Source organism: Toxotes jaculatrix, chromosome 7 (genome assembly GCF_017976425.1).
Source record: "Toxotes jaculatrix isolate fToxJac2 chromosome 7, fToxJac2.pri, whole genome shotgun sequence".
Taxonomy (NCBI): domain Eukaryota; kingdom Metazoa; phylum Chordata; class Actinopteri; family Toxotidae; genus Toxotes; species Toxotes jaculatrix.
In genome coordinates this window covers 2,084,694-2,102,230 of record NC_054400.1, presented here as the reverse complement: position 1 = coordinate 2,102,230, position 17,537 = coordinate 2,084,694, and the positions used below count along the sequence as shown (strand labels likewise).

Sequence of the window (17,537 nt, the reverse complement as noted above, 5' to 3'; positions counted from 1 at the left end):
GAGAAATAAAACCTGTAGTACTTTGTCTTTTCAGTCCATAAGTTTCCAGGAAATGTGAGACATGAAATCAACATTTAAAACAATAATAATGTTGTTCTGTAGTTTAACTGTGCTCTCCTGCTGCTTCTGCTCTGCTGTTGATATTTTCTGGCAACATTTGGCAAATCTTCATTAACTTATTTTGAGGGGAAACATCTGAATTTCATCACTTTAAGTTAAAGTTCATCATCTGAATTTAATCCTTTGAAGATATGCTCTACCCACGCGTTCCCATTTTGCCAAACACGAACCACGTTCTTTGATTATTGTTAGTTTTCAGAGCAGATATCACAGTTCTAAGCAGCTAAAGGTCTCATTTTGCAACAAAACTCCGATTTACCAATCGGGAAAAAAGCTGTGTTTGGTTCTCGCAGGTCCAGACTCCCCTCAGGCTCCTGTCATTCTGCTTGACATTTCCAATTCAAAACTTTCTCTCAGATCTCTGTGGAAATTAAACTATGCTGTTGATGGGTTCTATTGTAGATAGAAAAAAAGAGGAAACAGCTGAAAACCTTAAATGAATTAAACTGTTATTAAAAGATGTTGTTTTTCATTCTTTTTCACTATTCTCAGCTAAATATGGCTCTGTATTTCTTTCTTTTACACAGGTCGCTCTTGTTTTAGTAAAGGATCAAGTCAGTGCTTTACACCCTTTGAACATTTACGTGCATCTCTAACGATTAAGTGGGTTAAAAACCTTCCATGGATCCACTGTTCAGACCTTCCCCATGTTTGCCCTCTAAAAGCCTCTTAAAGCCCCTCGGGGGTCTTCAGACCTAGAGACCGTCTAAAAGGCTTTAAAACCTGCTGCTGGGTCAGTGGTGCCCCCTGCTGGTGACTTTGATGAACTACCAGACTGTAAGTATGTCAGTGTGTCACTGAGAGCAGACAATGAAAAGAAAAACATTATCACCAGCAGTGATTTATAAGGTTTATTATTTAAGAAAGTTCCAGTGACACCAGAAGGAAAACAGTAAAGATATATAAGCAGATAACAAAGAGGAACAGTGACACACCAAAATCATATATGTTAATTCATCATGTACTATTGTACAGCAGCATGTTGGCTGTGACATCTTCTATATTTTTAGCCAGTTTTCAACAGGCAGGAGGGAAAAAACACCACTACAGTGCAAATAAAGCTTCAAATGCACAGTGAACTACCAAAACCCTACTGTGGCAAAAGTCGGTCGTTTGGTGGGAGCAACAAATAAAAGTCCAAGTGGATGTTCAAGGTGAAGCGTTAAAATCCGAGCGAGAGAAGAGACAACATGCTGCCTTTAGGACTCATCATCTCCTCCGCAAATTTTTAGCAGAGTCTTCTTATAATCCCCACCGCACTCAGACTGAAAGATAACAGAACTTAACATTAAAACTTTCGGCCTGTATTTCTCTGTTGCACTCACTGTTCTCATTTTAAAATCAATTTTTCTTTCTGTGACTAAAAAAAAAACAAAAGGCCAAATAATGGACAGAGAGACTGGAAGAGAAGACAAACCAGCAACAGCCAAAATGAAGCAATGACAGCTGGTGATTTACCGCCCTGGACACATCAGTTGTCTTTTAATTAGTGTCTTGGGCTACAACAGGTAGGTGGTGTCTTTTTTTTAAATCAGGACTGGAGACACCATCCTACCTGAGCAACCAGAAGTTGCAAAGGACAAGACGTGATGTTGTGGCACCATTCCGGCTTCACACAGCTCCAGTGATCCAACAGATTAGTCATTTAGTCTCAGCACAGTCTTTGGGCGTCTCAGGGGACATCCAGGCTCTTACATTATTCAAAAATATTGGGCTTCGCAGAGAAAATCAAACAGCTTAATTTCAATTTAGGTCAGTGAGAGCGCACTTCATTCCTCAGAGAGGCCAGTCCGAGACCGATCAGGCTCAGTCAAATCTGAGCTTCAGAGTCCAGTAAACTCCTCTGATCACACTCGATTTGTAGTGAATTTATTTTGCCAAAGAAAAGTGTGTGCGCTCATTCTGTGGGTAAAAGAAAAAAAAAAGTTCCTCACCTCGATGGCTGAGTGCAGTGAGTAGCTGTAGAGCTTCTTGAACTCCGCTCTGATGTCCTGCAGATCAATCTCAGACCGACTCACCATGATCCGATTCAGGGTCGACTCATCTGTTCCACCGCCCTGACAGCAGGACAGGCAGAGTCAGTGCCACATTTTTTTTTACCCTTATTTTAGCTCTTAAATAACAGAATTAACGATCCCTTCCTGCAAAGATACTAAATATGAAAACCGAAGACTCAAACAATCATTTAACAGAAACTGTAACTGAGCACTGCAGACGACAGGAGGGAGAAACATCAGTGTATTTATTATTACTGTTAATATTTAGATCTGTAGAGTTATGTATTCACCTTCATGCTCTCATAGAGGCGTTCTGCAAAGTAGGCCGGTACGCTCTTCACACATTTCACTGGAGACGTAACAAAAGTTGTAAACAACAACACAACGAGACAAAGGTGAATCTTTTTCTACACGTGAAGGAGGATGAATATGTATTAGATAATATTTAACAACGCAAATTCACATAAAAACTACATGACCAAAAGTATGCGGACAGCCTACCATTACTGCAGTACGTTCCATTAACCTACCTACAGCCACCAGCAGCTCCTCCAGTTCTCCTGACATCTCTGATTCGATGCTTTGCTGCAGAGTCTTTCCACTGATGTTCTTATATTCAACAAGAGCTACACAAACAAAGGGCAGAGATAAAGTCTCACTACACAGCTACAGTTATTACAAACTGATAACGATGTGTGAAAACATAATTTTATTCTCGTGTGGAATAAACACAGTGTGGTCTGAATATGACAAACTCTGTCTGAGTTGAGGTATGCTTCTTTGGCAGAGGATGTCGATGAATTTAGATTCATCCGTTCCCCATTTTTTCTCTCCAGCATCGTAAAGAGTCTGGGTTAGAAAAAAAATGAAATGGTTAAAAATCTACTCAGCACAAAGAAAGAAAATTACCATATATACAAAAATGTTCATCCAATGAAACAAGTTAAAACAAACGTCATGCGGCACCTTGGCGTCTGCTGTTGCCTTCTCTGTATTGACAGTGGTGCTCTCATCCCTTTTACCCTGGAAACAAAAGCAAAACAAAAGATATGCATGACATAATTCGGTATGTGGATGCACTGTTCACAGTTTTTGTTTACACTGTGATGACGAACCTGAGCCAGGAGGAGCAGCGCTTTGGAAAAGTCTCCAGAAACTTCCTTCTCCAGGTTGACAGTCAACTGCTTCTGTGTGTCTGTGGAGGAAAACACCCGTGAATAACCACCACAGAGTTTGGTACAGACATTCATCCTCTGACAGAAACGAAATAAAACTACATTTTCTACAAAAGAGCAGCTTCAATAAAATTGTACAAACATTTGGATGAAGGCTCTCGACATTCTTTACCTTTCAAATAGACGTCACTCAGAGCTTTGATTTGTTGGTTGGATCTGGAGGCAAAGATTTCAATCAGGATACTTTCTTTAGTTCCAGCTCCCTGCAAAGACACACAGTGTTAATTTACAACATGGAACTGTCTAAACTGCATTTACATCAACAGGAACAGTGAGATAAAAGCAGGTGAGGATTTAAGGTCACTGAAAGACCACAAGGATCAGCTTTAAAACTAGGCGAGGATGTTTATTTGAGGTGTTCTCTTACCTACTAGTTCAGTTTGTTTCTTTTAGCCTGAATTTATTTGTAAAGTTCTTAAAAAAAACTTCTCAGAGAGAAAATGATGAAAGTGAGAAAAACTGACTTTGATGGCCCGCATCACTTCATGGCAGTCGTACGCTGCCGGAGGCGTGATGAGCGCCACCAGCACGTCCTCAAAGTCACCGTGGGTGTCGCCTTTCAGGTCGTCCAGTAACGTCTGTGAAGTAAACGCAGCCCATCAGTTTTCAAAGAGAAGCACACGCATTCGTGCAACACACAACCACACCCATGCAAATACACACAGGCTTATTACCAGAACACACACACACAAGCTGTGAAGACGACATTTTAAAGTCAAATCTGTTGGAGCTTAAATCAATGCACAGAAACAGACAGTGGCTCTGACTCAAACACAATGCTTTTATTTTCAGGTGTAGGTACGTCACTTTAACAGAAACTGAGAATCATTAGTCATACACCTTAAACTGCCACAGTAACCTCTGGATATCTGGCTAAAAGCTGTGTTTGAATTACAGCCATCAGTAACACCTGCCTCCAAAATGTTTAAAATGCTGTGGAGTTTAGAAAACTTGTGAGGGACAGTGATGCCGGCGGCGCCTTAAACGTGAACGCACGTTGTAATTCCCTGAGGATAAACGACAGCAGGAGTGATGTCTTACTCTGCCAGTGGCTTCCTGATAAGCTTTACAGATGAGCTGCCTCTGAGCGTTGCTCCTCTGGGTCAAGATGTCAATCAGGACCTTCTCCTTGGTGCCTGAGACATTTAAAGGAACGAAAAGGAGGCACATCAACACACGTGAACAAAGACGGACAACATAAATAAACGTAAAGAATACGTTTATACCCATGACAGCAGCTGTGATTAACACCAGGAAACTTCTATTACTCATGTTAACAGTGTCACACTGGTGACTAGGTTAAGGTACATCTGCGGGAAATGAATGTAAGCCAATGAAATGTCATCTGAAGCGATGCGATACAAGTGTGTGTGTGAGTGTATTTGTACCAAGGCCTTCGATGGCCTTCCTCAGAGCCTCAGCATCCTTTCCTGCATCAAAGTTTGCTATTGGCACGACGGTTCCTCTCTCTCCAGGCTGAAGAAAACACAGACATTCACCTCTCAGTTTGACTTTCTTTCCCTCTCTTTCGTCACTTGTGTGATATTAAATGTCAAAGTAAAGCCTGAAACCAGTGCGAAGTCTTAGCAGGACCTACTTTTGCTGAGAAGGAGGATGGAGAGTCCACAAGACTTTCCAGGTCATCCTGCAGAATGTTTATCAGTTCGGGTTAAAATGTGTGTTCAGTCAAAATCTCACGAAAAAATGAGAAACACAGAACTTGTCTTACCCATAAAGACGCCATGACAACCACAGGAGGTTCCTCTGTAAAAATAAATAAATAAAATAGTCAAACTTCATTATTTTGTGATTGATGGTCACAAACATTTAACATAAATGACACCATATGTACCAGAGTTATCTTGAGCAGAGTCTTTATTGTTTGCCTTCTGTTAACTTGACTGCTGATTTTCAGAATAAAGGCAGATGTTTTTATATCTGTCCCAATTAATTTACCTGTGAAACTTTGCTGCAGGGATATTTGATAACTTCAAGGCAGCTAAATCAGAACTGAAGTATTTAAAATAATAAAAATGCTGCAGCAAGAATCATCAAGTCAAGTTGATTTGTGACACTAAAGTTGCTCTGTACAGGAACAGGTTACTGGCATCACGACAAATTAGCACTTCAGGGTGTTTTATTTTATTGATTCATGATTCCTTTTCTGATGTGATGTCTGTGCTGCATGAGTCAAACTTTAGCACAGGATTAAACATCCTTGTCATTGTTGACACACCCGCAGTGTGTTTGCCTTTCAGGCTCAGTGAAGGATCATTACTGCAGCCAGCCGCAGTTTTACATCACTGTCAAAATATGTAACACATACACACACAAATTACAACCCAACAATTAAAATAAAATAACGTATTTACAGTAAAACGCTGGAGAATCACGGGGAGATGATCGAGTTTTGTTTGGTGAAACAGCAGGAAATTAAAAAATAAACTGAAATATGATAAACATGCTGTTTACTGGTAAATGAAGAATCCGACAGATCCAAGTTTCTGTTCAGGTGAAGAGGATTGCAGAAGCAAAGTGATCTTCTCTGTACAAACCTCTGCTCTGAACTTTTACCTCTGAGAATCATCAGTTACCAAAAGTCACCAAAGGTCAAAGAAACAAAGAGTGAAGTGAAAGATAAAAGATAAAAAATAGAAGATACGACGAAAGTCTCACCTTTTTCTCTGTTTTTTTCACTGAACCGGAAACCTGCCGCCACACCTTCCCTCTGTGCAAACTGGAAAGCCAACAGGAACCGCCACCTGGCCACGCCCCCTCCGCACGGGCAGGTGCTGCCTTCAGGGACGACTCGTAAACTACATAACTTTTCATATGAAACTTTTTTTTTTTTCAAGTTAAGTTTAAGTTTATACTTTATTGATCCCTCCTGGGGAATTTACTCTCTGCATTTTACCCACACAAAGTGAACGAAACACACACACACACAAGCATGCACATGCACTAGAGATTGTGGCAGGGGGCTTCCCTAGAAGGAGCCCGGGGAGCTGGGGTAAATCTGTGCCTTTCTCAGGGGCACCACGACCATTGTCGCAGAGGCAGGGGGCGTCTCCTTCAACACCTATATACATTGTGCTTGGTCAAGAAATCGAACCGGCGACCCTCCGATCTCCGGGCGGTCCAAAGCCGCACGCTTAACTTGGTGCGCCACGGCCTCCCCATCGACTGTATAAAACTTGAACGTAGCACCCGTGACGTCACCCATTGGTTTTGGGAAGTCGGTTTTGTGACCAAACCATGGGCATTTGAGTTGCGCCATCTTGGATTTTAGTGGGAGTGTAGTTTCCATATTTGGCGAAGAGACGGTTAATCTACGGGTCAGCCGGACGAGAACCCGGCCACTTGGCTCAGAACAACCGAGCTAGCCTGAGGCTAATCGGCTAATCAGCTAATCAGCTAGGCTAACAAGCTAAGGGGCAGCTACACCCCAAGTCCGACCCGCCTAGCTCGACCCCGTACGACCGCGACACACAGCATACAACAGAGATCATAATGTTGCTGCTGTGTTTTAAACATGACTGTTTCAGATAGAGAGGTTTTAGGTGGAGCTGCAGGGTTTGATGGAGTTGTGGGGGGAAATTTATTTCTAGACTATTATTTATCTGTGAAACAATCATTATTATTTCATATTAATAAAATATATTAAAACGGTAAAACATTATTATTAATGATAACAAAAGAATGATAATAATAATAATATATTAAAATGTTTAATATTTACCGGCTTTCACCGCTGCCTCCACCCACTATCCACTTACAGTTACAGCAGAACACAAACAACAGCAGCCGCTTACTGACGGAGCTGCTCTGTCCATGCAATGTCGGACTTTTTAAACAGAAAAATGAGACGAAATAAAATTGTAGCCTAGTATTCCCGCAATAAACGGACTCTGAGAGCACGGAACACACCAACAGCGTTCCTAACATTAGCTGCTCCTCTATCTGTATCAGCAGCGACCAGAAATCGGCAATTAAGTCATAAGCTAGCGGCAAAATATGCTAATACATGCTAATCAGTGCAAACATCCAGGTAAAATAGTGAGAAATTTACTTACCGAAAAAACTGCAACACAGACTCCTTCGACGGTGGGTTAGTACAGTCCACACTACAACAGGCCATATTGTCACAAAAACCTATCCGAACATTGGCAAACAAACACGGACACTACAGCCCCTGTCAACCGCTGGAGGTAGCCGGAGGCCTCTGGATGTAGCCGTCTAGCCCAGCCGATGCTTTAGCAAAGAGCTAACTTTAACATGGGAGTCAATGGAGAACTGCTCACTTCTGGAGCCAGCCCCCAGCGGCAGCCGAGGAATCCCCCCCCCCTTGGGCCGCCCCCAAAAGGGAAGTTCCCTGACCGGGAATCGAACCCGGGCCGCGGCGGTGAGAGCGCCGAATCCTAACCACTAGACCACCAGGGAATCTGGTGCTCTGATTAATGGCAGTTAATCTCCCACTTTCCTCTTTGTACTCTGTTTTATGAATTTGGTGTTTAAAGTGCTTATTAACTGAATTTTGATTAATATTAGAAATGAGAAATTATTTTATCGTTTTACACTTAATTCTTCATTCAGTTTTCCATTCTTTAAAAAAAAAAAAAATCTGTGTCAAAGGATGTTTAGAAAGAAAGAAATCATGTAAAAGCCTTTACCAAGAGGGTTTTCAAAGTCTTCAAGAGATCCTGTAGCACTACAGGAAGCTAAAACCTGGAAATCACCTTCTGATGTGTCATTTGCTGGAAACTCTAAAAGAAGCATTTGGTTTTAAATCCATCCTGCACAGAAAAATGAAACTCGCTGTATCAGACTTTTTAAAGTCACGTTTCATTCTGTTGATTAACATTAGAGAATATAAATCCTCACATTTACCCAGCACATGTGCAAAACATTAAAATATTTGTATAAAAACCTCTTTAGAGCTGACAGGAAAAAAATGGCCACAATAAAGTGTAAATACAGGACGAAGGCGGGTTTCAGCATTTTTTTATTACTAAAAAGGCACCAAATACAGGCATCATATTGATAGCATCATAGTTATTTTCCACAAAATGATAGCACCAAAAATATTATGTCATTTCCCAGAATTCCCCGTTCCGATGTTGTCTGATAGGCACACAGTTGAAAGAAGACAGGAGGCGGGATCAAAGGGACAAATGCAGAGAAAGACCTGTCAACATCTCACGGGAGAGGAAAGTCTTCTCGTCAGCAGTGCTCTCCAACCAGTGTCATACACTTTAAAAAAAGTTAAAAATTACAGTAACCTTAACATCATGGGTACATCAGTAGCTGAGCGTAACGTAGTACATCATAAGAGGGTAAGATAATAATACATAAATGAAGAAGAAAAGAAACATCTGAGAGATGTGAGTGATAAAAAATAAGTGAGGGACTCTGTGTCTTCGGGTGGAACAAAGGCAGGTAGACACACATCTCTTACAAAATACATCATTTAAAAAGTGATCATTTTCATTAGTAAGGCTAAAGCACTCAGTCATGTCACGTGGACGGGATCCAAACCTTTGTCGACCAAACAGCTTCGTCTGATTTGTTACAATCACACGGAAATTTCCACTTTCTCGCTCTCAGAAAAGAAAACACTTTGGATGATTTGTTTTGAAATTCATGAGGAAAATACTGCATGGCACTTAATATTGGCAGCTGTCAGAGAACAGTACGAACAAAAAAAAAAAAGGATTTGTGTTGAAACAAGAAGAATTATCTGTTTGTTCAACTCGACAGTACAAATGTCTCTAAGTAAGGCGTGAAATACACGTTTTTTAAAATGCAAACAAAGCTCCTGCTCATGAGGGAAGGATTAACAAAAGTTATGGCATAATTGCACTTGAAAAGGTTTCATTCATTTTTGTTATTATTTACACTCTGCACTCACTCAGCCTCAGGCGACAGCAGCTCACTGTTCATGCTTAATACTTTCACAGGAGTCAGGAGCCGATGTAGAAGTCGCTCCGCAGGAAAACTGAACTTTGCTCTGTTTAGTTTAAGTTTTTACAGTGAATTCGTCTGCAGAGAGAATCCGTGATAGCTGAAGGACAGAGAACAGGAGGACTTCTACACTGGCTGCCACCCCACAGTAGTGACATTTAGTAGCAGTGAAATGACTCGATACAGCAGAGAAGCGATTTTGTCGAAACAATCACCAGTGTCTGAGCTACCAGTCACCATTTTGGTGCTGAAAAGGACGTAAATGTCAAGTAAAAGAGCAGTGAAAAGATCAGCGGTTTCGGGTGGAGTCTGGATGATCGGATGCAGATGCAGGTGTTTTGGCTGTTTCATGCAGCTGAGTGGTTTGTGGATTCCTGAGGTAGCCCAGTTGCGAAATGATTAAAATGCTGCGTAGCTTTCTGCACTTCACACTCTTCCCTTTTTCAAAGTGGTATAAAAATACATTAACAAACATCTCGTTCCTTAAGTACAAACTTTCTTTTAGAAAATACCTTTTTTAAATTTTACTTCCTCCTCCCCCTCCTCTCTCTCCTCTTCCTCCTCCTCCTCCTCTTCCTCGTCAGTCTTTCAGACCTCAGTGCCGTCGTTGAGGTTGTTGTGGAGTTTGACCTCCAGATTGACCTCTTTGACCTTGGCCTTGCCGTTGGCCTCCTGGTTGCGGTTGAGGATGTTGATGTTCCTCACTGTGCAGTGTTTCGTGCTGAAGTTCTTCTCCACACACTTGTCCATGCACACCTCCACCTTGGTGTTGAGCGGATACTCTTCGTAGACTTTCGGAGCCTTCTTGCTCTTCTTCTTGGCCGATCGTCGGCAGCGGCGGAACAAGAAGCAGGAAGCCAGAAGGACCAGGACGAGCAGGGTAACGGCAGCCACACCCCCACCCACCGAGCTGCCCATATGGGCATTAAAGGTGGCGGAGGGCCCGGCCTCCAGGCGGAGTGACTTCATGTTGGTGCCGTTCTTCACCTGGTCGCCCTCGTTGTCATAGATGAGCGACTCGTCGAGCGTCAGACGCCCGCTGCGGTCCACCAGGTCGCGTTTGGGGCGGCTCAGCTCATAGGTCACCGAGCGCTGAATCCTGGGGCTGGACCGCGACTCTGGGCTGATCACATAGATCACCTGCAGGTACCACTGGTGCCCCGCCTCCACCTGTCAATCAACAGAGAGGGCATTAGATAATGAAGGAATGGATTCACATTATTTTTCATTTCATTTTTTCATTTTTAATGACCAATCAGAAAATCATCATACATACTGTCATTCTAAATTTAATTACCTGTTAAATTACCTAAATTAAAACATTCCATTCATTCATATTTCACCACATCAAACAAAAAAAATACACGATCAGAATATCGAATGTCTAACAGCTTCAGCTCAGATCTGTAAGACTGATGCATCGTGGGTGATTCCACGCACCTTGTAGAGAGCATCAACTTTCATCGTGAAGCCGTCGACGCCCGGCATGGACGCCATGGGCTGCAGCTCCAGGATGTCGGAGGCGAAGTGTGCCTCGAAGGGAACATCGTGGAAAAATTTGTCACACACGTCGGGCTGTTTACGATCCTGCACAAGAAATAAGAAAGAAGAGAGAAAATGATCAGCGCTCCGAGCACCTGGAGCTCAGTTCGAGACCAGACGTTTGGAAAACTCAGCTGTGCTTGCTTTTCTTTAACCTGTGCTGTAGCCATGAGATGTTCAGGTGCAGCTGTATGATTACTTTAACTCACTGTTACTGTTAGGAAGGCGTTTACAGTACCTAACTTTGGTTCTATAGTACATACAGTATTTCTGCAGAAGTCATGAGACATGCTGTCGACACAGGACAAATGCAAGATGATTTGTTAATGACACCAGACAGAATTTGCACAGTGACTGAAATAACCTGCAGGCTTTGAATATCTGGAAAAAATCAAATCCCTCTGAGAGGAAGGGACTGGTTAGACTGGTAAAAAGAATAAGTGTCAACCTTCTGTGTGCAGGAATAACATGACATGACATGACATTACAGTGTGAATCCAGTTACTGAACAAATAATGGAACGACACTGAACTATGAAACTGAACGGTGCAGTTTTCTCTCTTCAAAAGAAAAAGTATTTAAATGGACAATATTTTAAACATGGCATCAAGCTTTTAATCAAGAGTCATCCATTAGAATGTACAAGTAAAACAACATGACAGTACAAGAAAAACATAAAAGAAAACATAAATATTTGTACCAGCAGGAGGAAGCGATGTTTGAGGTGCTTGTTGGGCTGGATGCAGCCATACTGTGGCCCCTCGTTGTACAGTGTCCCCGTGGGGTCAAAGAAAGGAACGTATCCGTCCCTGCCGGTGCAGAGGTACACCTTCTCCAGCTGCAGTTTGTACGCTGCGTTCAGGTTCTGCTCAGGATTCCAGAGTACCCTGCCATACAGAGTCTGACCTGCAGGGGGCAGCACAGGGACAGGTTTTCTTTTGCTTTCATGATTGTACAAAAATATTTGAGTTTATGCTGCAAAAAAGACTCAAGCATCCAGATCTGTGACTCTGTCGTTATTCATCAATAAAACCTTTTTATTTCTGTTTTTATTTCAAGATTAGTTCTGTTTCAGGTGAGGATCAGTAAACCTCCTCTCATACCCATGGAGAATGCTCCCTTGTAGTCCATCTCAGCCATGGAGACGTGAGCGGTGGCCGGGTCCATCATGAACACCTTCTCGTTGTTACACAGCTGAAACTCTGTGTTGAGGGAGTAAACCACAGGGACGGGCCGGTTGGTCTGCTGGAAGGCGATCGGCACCAGAAACCTGACAAAGAGCAACAGGATGGTTCAAGTTCTGGTTCTCGGCTGCTGTTTTACACACTGGACATCTGAGAGTGATCGTGTGTTATAATTCTATGCAGCCGTCCGGTGTGTGGGCTGTGTTGGGACATACTTCTCTGGAGCGTGAGCCGTGCAGGACAAAGGTTTGTCCCCGGGGTCGATCCAGGGCTGAGTGGGCTGGACGGTGCAGGGGATCAAGAAGACGGTGTACTCTCCAGAATAGTCCTTCCTGTTCAAGGATACACATTCAGACAGCACAGAAGGATTATGACCAGGGTACGGTGTGATACGCTGATGAATGAAAGGGTTGATTTAGAATTCTTGTGAAATCCAAAAGAGCAGATATAAACTTCTTTCTGGGTCTTTCATTCATTCTTAAATTCCCTGTAGATGTGGTTTTGAATTCCTTAGACGGATTTAAGATAGACTTTGGGAACCAGATAACGTGTCAAACTTTGAGCCTTCAGGTTTTGGCTATGAGTGGATCCACTGACCTGCTGTAGGAGCTGGTGGCCCTCCACAGCTGGTACGGTGAGTCAAAGGTTTGAGCGCTCCACAGCAGCTGCATGTCAAACTCGATGCCTCCAAGGTGGTCGGGGGCCATCAGGTGGGACTTGTGGCCCGGCAGAGTGTGGTGTTCAAGGACAAACTGACCTGGAGGAGGGAAACATGGAGTAAAAATTAGACAAGGACGTGTTTTTATTCTACCGCAGTGGGACTGACTGGCTGAGAACATCTGTCGCTTCAGACCAAAATTCAATATCCATGACTCATTAGGCCACAAAGTGTATTTATCTACAGCTGAAGTTTGTTGTTTTAACACAACAGGAGACACTTTCTATATCAAAGGACTAAAACTGGATGCTAACAGCTGGAATGTGTTTGTTTTATGTGTTTTCTTGTGAACTGACCTCTGAATTTGGCATGGGTTTTGAACTCAATCACCAGTCGTCCATCTTCTCTGATGTAGATCCTGATGATTTGCAGTCTGGCTGAGAGGACGCTGTCAGTCTGGATACCTGCAGACACAAAACACCAGCCAAGGAAGCCAGAGGTCGATTCAAGATCAGAGGAGAAGTGCAACATCAATGAGATTTTGTTGGCTACAATAACACAACTGGACTCTGATAAATGTAGATCCAGAAGAAATGCATAATGCAAAACTTCCATTTTCTCGGGTCTCTGCTGTGTTTGGTCCTGACCTGTTCTCCAGAGAACGGTGTCGTAGAAGAAAGAGAACTCCATCTCAGTGTGATGCTCCAGAGACGCCCAGCCCCTCGGTGCCGTCACGTAGATATAGGACACATAGAGAGGAACCTGCACCGTCAGGAAGGACTGAGCCGAGTCCCGAACCTGGAATAACAACAGCATCGTTGGTTCTCGGCCAGAGGGATGGATCCCCTCAGAGGGTTTTATCAGGATTTGAGTGCCACTGTGAATTAGTGCATTTTCCTTACAGACTTTTAGTCTTTCATTGGAGTTTTTTTTACATAGAATCTTATTCAGAAATGAATTCTGTGAGAATGGTTCAGATGGCAGATGGGACTTAGCTAAATAACAACTGAATAAACTTCATAGTTCATTCTGACCTTGGAAACAGCAGCTGACCAAACAGTCTCTAACAGCTTATTAACTTCTTCTGGAGCTTTCAGCTGTGGCTTGTTGTTTCCAAAGTCAAGAACAAACTGTCAGTCTCAGCTTGGACGTGAAGCCAACATGGACAGAAAGTCCTAAAAGTGTCTGCAGTTCCAAGACCAGGTTGGAAAGGTTTCAGTCGAGGTGTCTACGTGTTTTACTTTGTAGTTCGAAGTGATAATTTTAAACTGCAGTGACACAGAGATTATCTCACGCTCATATCTGGCTCAGGTATGGTGGTCACAGAAAGTACCTGGAAATCGGCGGTGACAGAGCCCCCGCAGACATCGATGAGCTCGGTCATGTCATAGTAGGCGTCAAAAGTCCAGATGCAGCTCTTGAGGTTGAGGTGCTTGTAGAGTTGGATGCTCTTGGGCTCCCGGACGTTGGGGTTGAACTGGTACGGACGGTCATAGCCCGGCCCCAGAGAGATGCTGTCGTAGGATACGTCATCCAGGAACCCCGTCTCTGTGGAACAACGTTGTCGAAGTTTGTATCACATGAAACTGATCTAAAAACAGAAACTCTGTGGTGTAAAGCAGTACATCATGTGAAAATCTGGATGCAGTGTCGTAGAAAACTGTGGAAGTGCAGCATGCAGTGTAGATGATGCTGGCTGATATTCTGCAGGTGTTTCAGCTCCTGCTTCAGGATTGCTCAGGGTTGTTTCGATGGAGGTCTGTGTGTGTGCTTCTTGTGCTGTGTGTCTGTGACTGACCGGAGAGACCCTGCAGGTCTTTGAGAGTGACCAGGTTGGAGCAGACGTGCTGCTGCCTGTAGATCGACTCGGACAGCAGGAAGTGCAGGTTGTGTAGGGGCATGGTGGACACCAGGGGGAGCATGCCATCCTGATGGGGGATCTGCACTGAGATATGGATACTAAACAGGGACATACAGAGCAGAAAAGAAAAGACATCAACACACAATACATAAACTTTTATCCTGTTTAAAAAGCCACCCTCCACCCGTCCCTCCTCACCGGTTGGGGTGCTCCTTGTGCTTGACATCCAGGTATTTAAGTGTGGCGATGAAGGACTGAGCCTGGAAGCCTCTGGCGGTTCCCGTGGTAACAGGCGTGTGGCAGATGGAGCCGTCTGTGCCGATGGTGGCGATGTTGCTCCTCAGCGGTGTTCCAAGGTGACCGGCTTTATCTCTGGCCTGAGCCACACAGCGAACGTGGAAGCGACGGCTGAAATAAATACTGTCCAGGACCTGAAAGAGACGGGAGAGGAAGCAGAGAGGAAAAGCATTTCAGAGAGTGAAGTTCAGACTCAGAGCTCTAAGGAAAATAGCGTCTGAGTTTGGTGGAACCGATGAGAACCTTTCTCACTGTAGATAAACTCACCATATGGTTGACGCTGGTATACGGGGTGGTGTCTGTGACTGTCTCGAAGGGGGACCGGGCACCACTGGTGTCCGTTGGTGCCGCTACTTCCCACGAGAAGTGAACTTGGGTCTGGTTAATTCCTGCCTCTTCGCAACGCTCCTTCATCACAGAGTACTTGGGGTAGTGGGGGTCACAGGGGGTGACACAGACCAGGGGGTAACCTGGAGAGGGGGTCTTCTTACTGCCTTCCTTGGTCACCTCCTGGACGTGGTCATAGTCAGCGAGCGAGACCACCTGAGGAGGAAGGAGGATGGTTAACGCTGACACCTGAAGGAAAGCGCTGCCCTTGATTACTGCCGCTGTTTCAGAGTTACTGAATATTTATCAGAGGTGTGATTTTGCTGGGAACGGAGATATTTCTTGTTTCAGGTGTCAGACTAAAAACATGTTACGCTGTCAGTGCTGCGGGAAACAGACAAAAGCATACGCCCTCAGGTTCTTCAAAAAACTGCTTACTACACCCCTGTTCCAGCTCCTTCTGCTGCTCCGGCTTTCATATCTTTGTGATGTTTTGTGAATCATGGTTCCTGGCTGAATTCGTTACCTCAGTTCCTGTCATTTCATTTCTAGCACCAAAAACACCCAAAAGTTAAACTGAAGTTTTCTTACAATGGGTGGGGCAGGGAGGATGAGGCTGCCTGCAGCCTCCTGGTCCAGAATGGTCACCGTTGCCATAGTGATCTCCCCAAGCACCGCCTCCACGGGGTCGTCAGGTCCGAGGACCAGTGAGAAGGACTCATGCCACTCCCTGTCCTCATTGGACAGAATCTCCACTTTGAACAGGATGTGGTCCATTCCTAGGAAATGAAGAAACCAGAGGTATTTACCCCCCGGTGAAATGATCCAGCTCACACAGCAAAGTCTCGATCTACAACGTACAAACATTCAAAGAACAATCTCCCTTCAAAGACAGAACTTGGCTGTAAGGATCTGTCAGCACTGACCAGGGGTGAATTTAAGAACTCTGCTCTTGGGATTGTAGTCGACCCCAGACTGGGCCGATCCGTCCCGGGTGCTGCAGCGGATCTTGGAGGTGCGGTCCAGGTCCCCCCGACGGATCACTTTGATGTTTAACACCTCTATGCCGTCCGGACCCGGAGGCTCTCTGACCTGATAGGACGCCTGCTCGAACTCAATGGTGGGAGCTGGAGGAACAGGAGAGGATGAGAAGTCACAGTGTGGCCAACGCAGAAGACTCTGTCCATAGACTGTTAGGACGTAATGCGTGTAACAAACAAAAGGAGGTGACTGAGCTCCTTCTTACCATCTTCATCATTGGTGATGGTGATGGTGACAATGTCGTTCATGCCCACCATGGCGCCGCTCCAGTGGTCACCCAGCGGCGTACCAAGATGCACCTGGAACTCCTCTTCAGGCTCGAAGACAGAGTCGTCATTGATGTAAACCGAGCAGTTCTTCACCTGGAAAACAAACAAACGATAAACTTTGATGGACGAGTAACTTACAAAAAAGATAAACAGACAAAGCAACTTCTGATGAATAAATTCTACCTTCTCTCCTTTGAGGAAGGTGATGCGTGACTCATCAGCATTTCGCCTCTCCTCGAAGTCGTCCATCACCATGGCGGACATGGTCCGGGTGAAACACCGCACTGACGACTTGAAGGACAGATCCCCTGTACGGATGATGGGTATGTGGAGGACGCTGTCCTTCTCCTTCACAGTGTAGGCACTCTTCTCAAACTGCATGCTGGGAACTGAGAGAGGGGACAATAGCTGTGAGAAAGATGACTAGGAAAAAGACTCTGGATGATACTAATTTACAAAAGATTAAGGTCAATATAAATAAATAAACACTGTTAATATCTGATCTCCGGTGTGCACATACTGTCCTGGAAGGTGTCAGTGATAACCACGCTGGCTTCATAGGGCTCTTGTAGGACAGCACCCTGAGGAGAACTGAGGAAGACCACAAAGGACTCAGATCCTTCGATGGACGGGTTCTGGACGTCGTCCATGATGGTCAAACTGCAGGTCTGTGAAAAAAAAAGAGGACATAGTGTTACCAAGGTTCTTAAAGGTGTCCTATACAAAGTCAGTGTGCGATTTCTTTATTTACTGATTTATTATTTAGGAGCTGCTTCCGTTTAGTTGAATAACTTCTTCCAGATAAGATAAAATCGAACTGTCTGACATTACGCTGCAGAGACTCTCTCCTCACCTCCTCAGTTTTCCCAGGTTTAAACTCCACCTTCTTGGAGCTGGGGATGTAGTCTATCCCCGGGCTGGCTGAGGGGGGGTCTGAAGGTCGAGTGGCGCACCACACAGACGTCAGCGAGGACAAATCACTGCCGTGCCGCAGCACTGGTATTTCAATGGTGCCTGAAGTGCGGAGATAAAAAATGAAAGACAG

The 17,537-nt window shown here is 44.2% G+C and overlaps 2 protein-coding genes and 1 non-coding gene across 3 annotated transcripts in view; all 3 read right to left on the bottom strand.

Moving 5' to 3' along the window:
* Window positions 1-956: 956 nt before the first annotated feature.
* anxa3a (annexin A3a) lies at window positions 957-6,119 on the bottom strand. Its single transcript, XM_041043297.1, has 14 exons — window positions 6,029-6,119; window positions 5,082-5,116; window positions 4,950-4,997; window positions 4,741-4,828; window positions 4,394-4,488; window positions 3,817-3,930; window positions 3,465-3,555; window positions 3,233-3,312; window positions 3,084-3,140; window positions 2,873-2,966; window positions 2,648-2,743; window positions 2,408-2,466; window positions 2,055-2,177; window positions 957-1,385 (listed from the first exon to the last, which is right to left on the bottom strand). The coding sequence occupies exons 2-14, from the start codon at window positions 5,094-5,096 to the stop codon at window positions 1,320-1,322; spliced, it is 1,026 nt and encodes a 341-aa protein (XP_040899231.1). The 5' UTR covers window positions 5,097-5,116; window positions 6,029-6,119; the 3' UTR covers window positions 957-1,319.
* Window positions 6,120-7,720: 1,601 nt separating this feature from the next.
* trnae-cuc lies at window positions 7,721-7,792 on the bottom strand. Its single transcript has one exon. It is a non-coding gene; the product is annotated as a tRNA-Glu (tRNA).
* Window positions 7,793-8,342: 550 nt separating this feature from the next.
* fras1 (Fraser extracellular matrix complex subunit 1) overlaps window positions 8,343-17,537 on the bottom strand; it is a 183,316-nt gene continuing 174,121 nt past the window's right edge. Inside the window, exons 56-73 of the mRNA XM_041042921.1 lie at window positions 17,346-17,506; window positions 17,013-17,160; window positions 16,676-16,881; window positions 16,429-16,585; window positions 16,109-16,309; window positions 15,774-15,961; window positions 15,123-15,398; window positions 14,757-14,989; window positions 14,496-14,656; window positions 14,031-14,245; window positions 13,345-13,495; window positions 13,054-13,161; window positions 12,637-12,796; window positions 12,255-12,371; window positions 11,959-12,125; window positions 11,556-11,761; window positions 10,754-10,900; window positions 8,343-10,483 (exon numbers count right to left, since the gene is read on the bottom strand). Coding sequence (XP_040898855.1) covers window positions 9,902-10,483; window positions 10,754-10,900; window positions 11,556-11,761; window positions 11,959-12,125; window positions 12,255-12,371; window positions 12,637-12,796; window positions 13,054-13,161; window positions 13,345-13,495; window positions 14,031-14,245; window positions 14,496-14,656; window positions 14,757-14,989; window positions 15,123-15,398; window positions 15,774-15,961; window positions 16,109-16,309; window positions 16,429-16,585; window positions 16,676-16,881; window positions 17,013-17,160; window positions 17,346-17,506 — 3,584 coding nt within the window. The 3' untranslated portion in view covers window positions 8,343-9,901. The remainder of the gene's footprint in view (window positions 10,484-10,753; window positions 10,901-11,555; window positions 11,762-11,958; window positions 12,126-12,254; window positions 12,372-12,636; window positions 12,797-13,053; window positions 13,162-13,344; window positions 13,496-14,030; window positions 14,246-14,495; window positions 14,657-14,756; window positions 14,990-15,122; window positions 15,399-15,773; window positions 15,962-16,108; window positions 16,310-16,428; window positions 16,586-16,675; window positions 16,882-17,012; window positions 17,161-17,345; window positions 17,507-17,537) is intronic.

Bases quoted from the DNA above. Each gene is read 5' to 3' on its own strand.
- anxa3a (XM_041043297.1), bottom strand. The intron at 2,467-2,647 runs GTAGGTTAATGG...TTACGTCTCCAG, and splicing joins GGAGCTGCTGGTGGCTGTAG to TGAAATGTGTGAAGAGCGTA. The intron at 2,178-2,407 runs GTGAATACATAA...TCCTGCTGTCAG, and splicing joins GCCTCTATGAGAGCATGAAG to GGCGGTGGAACAGATGAGTC.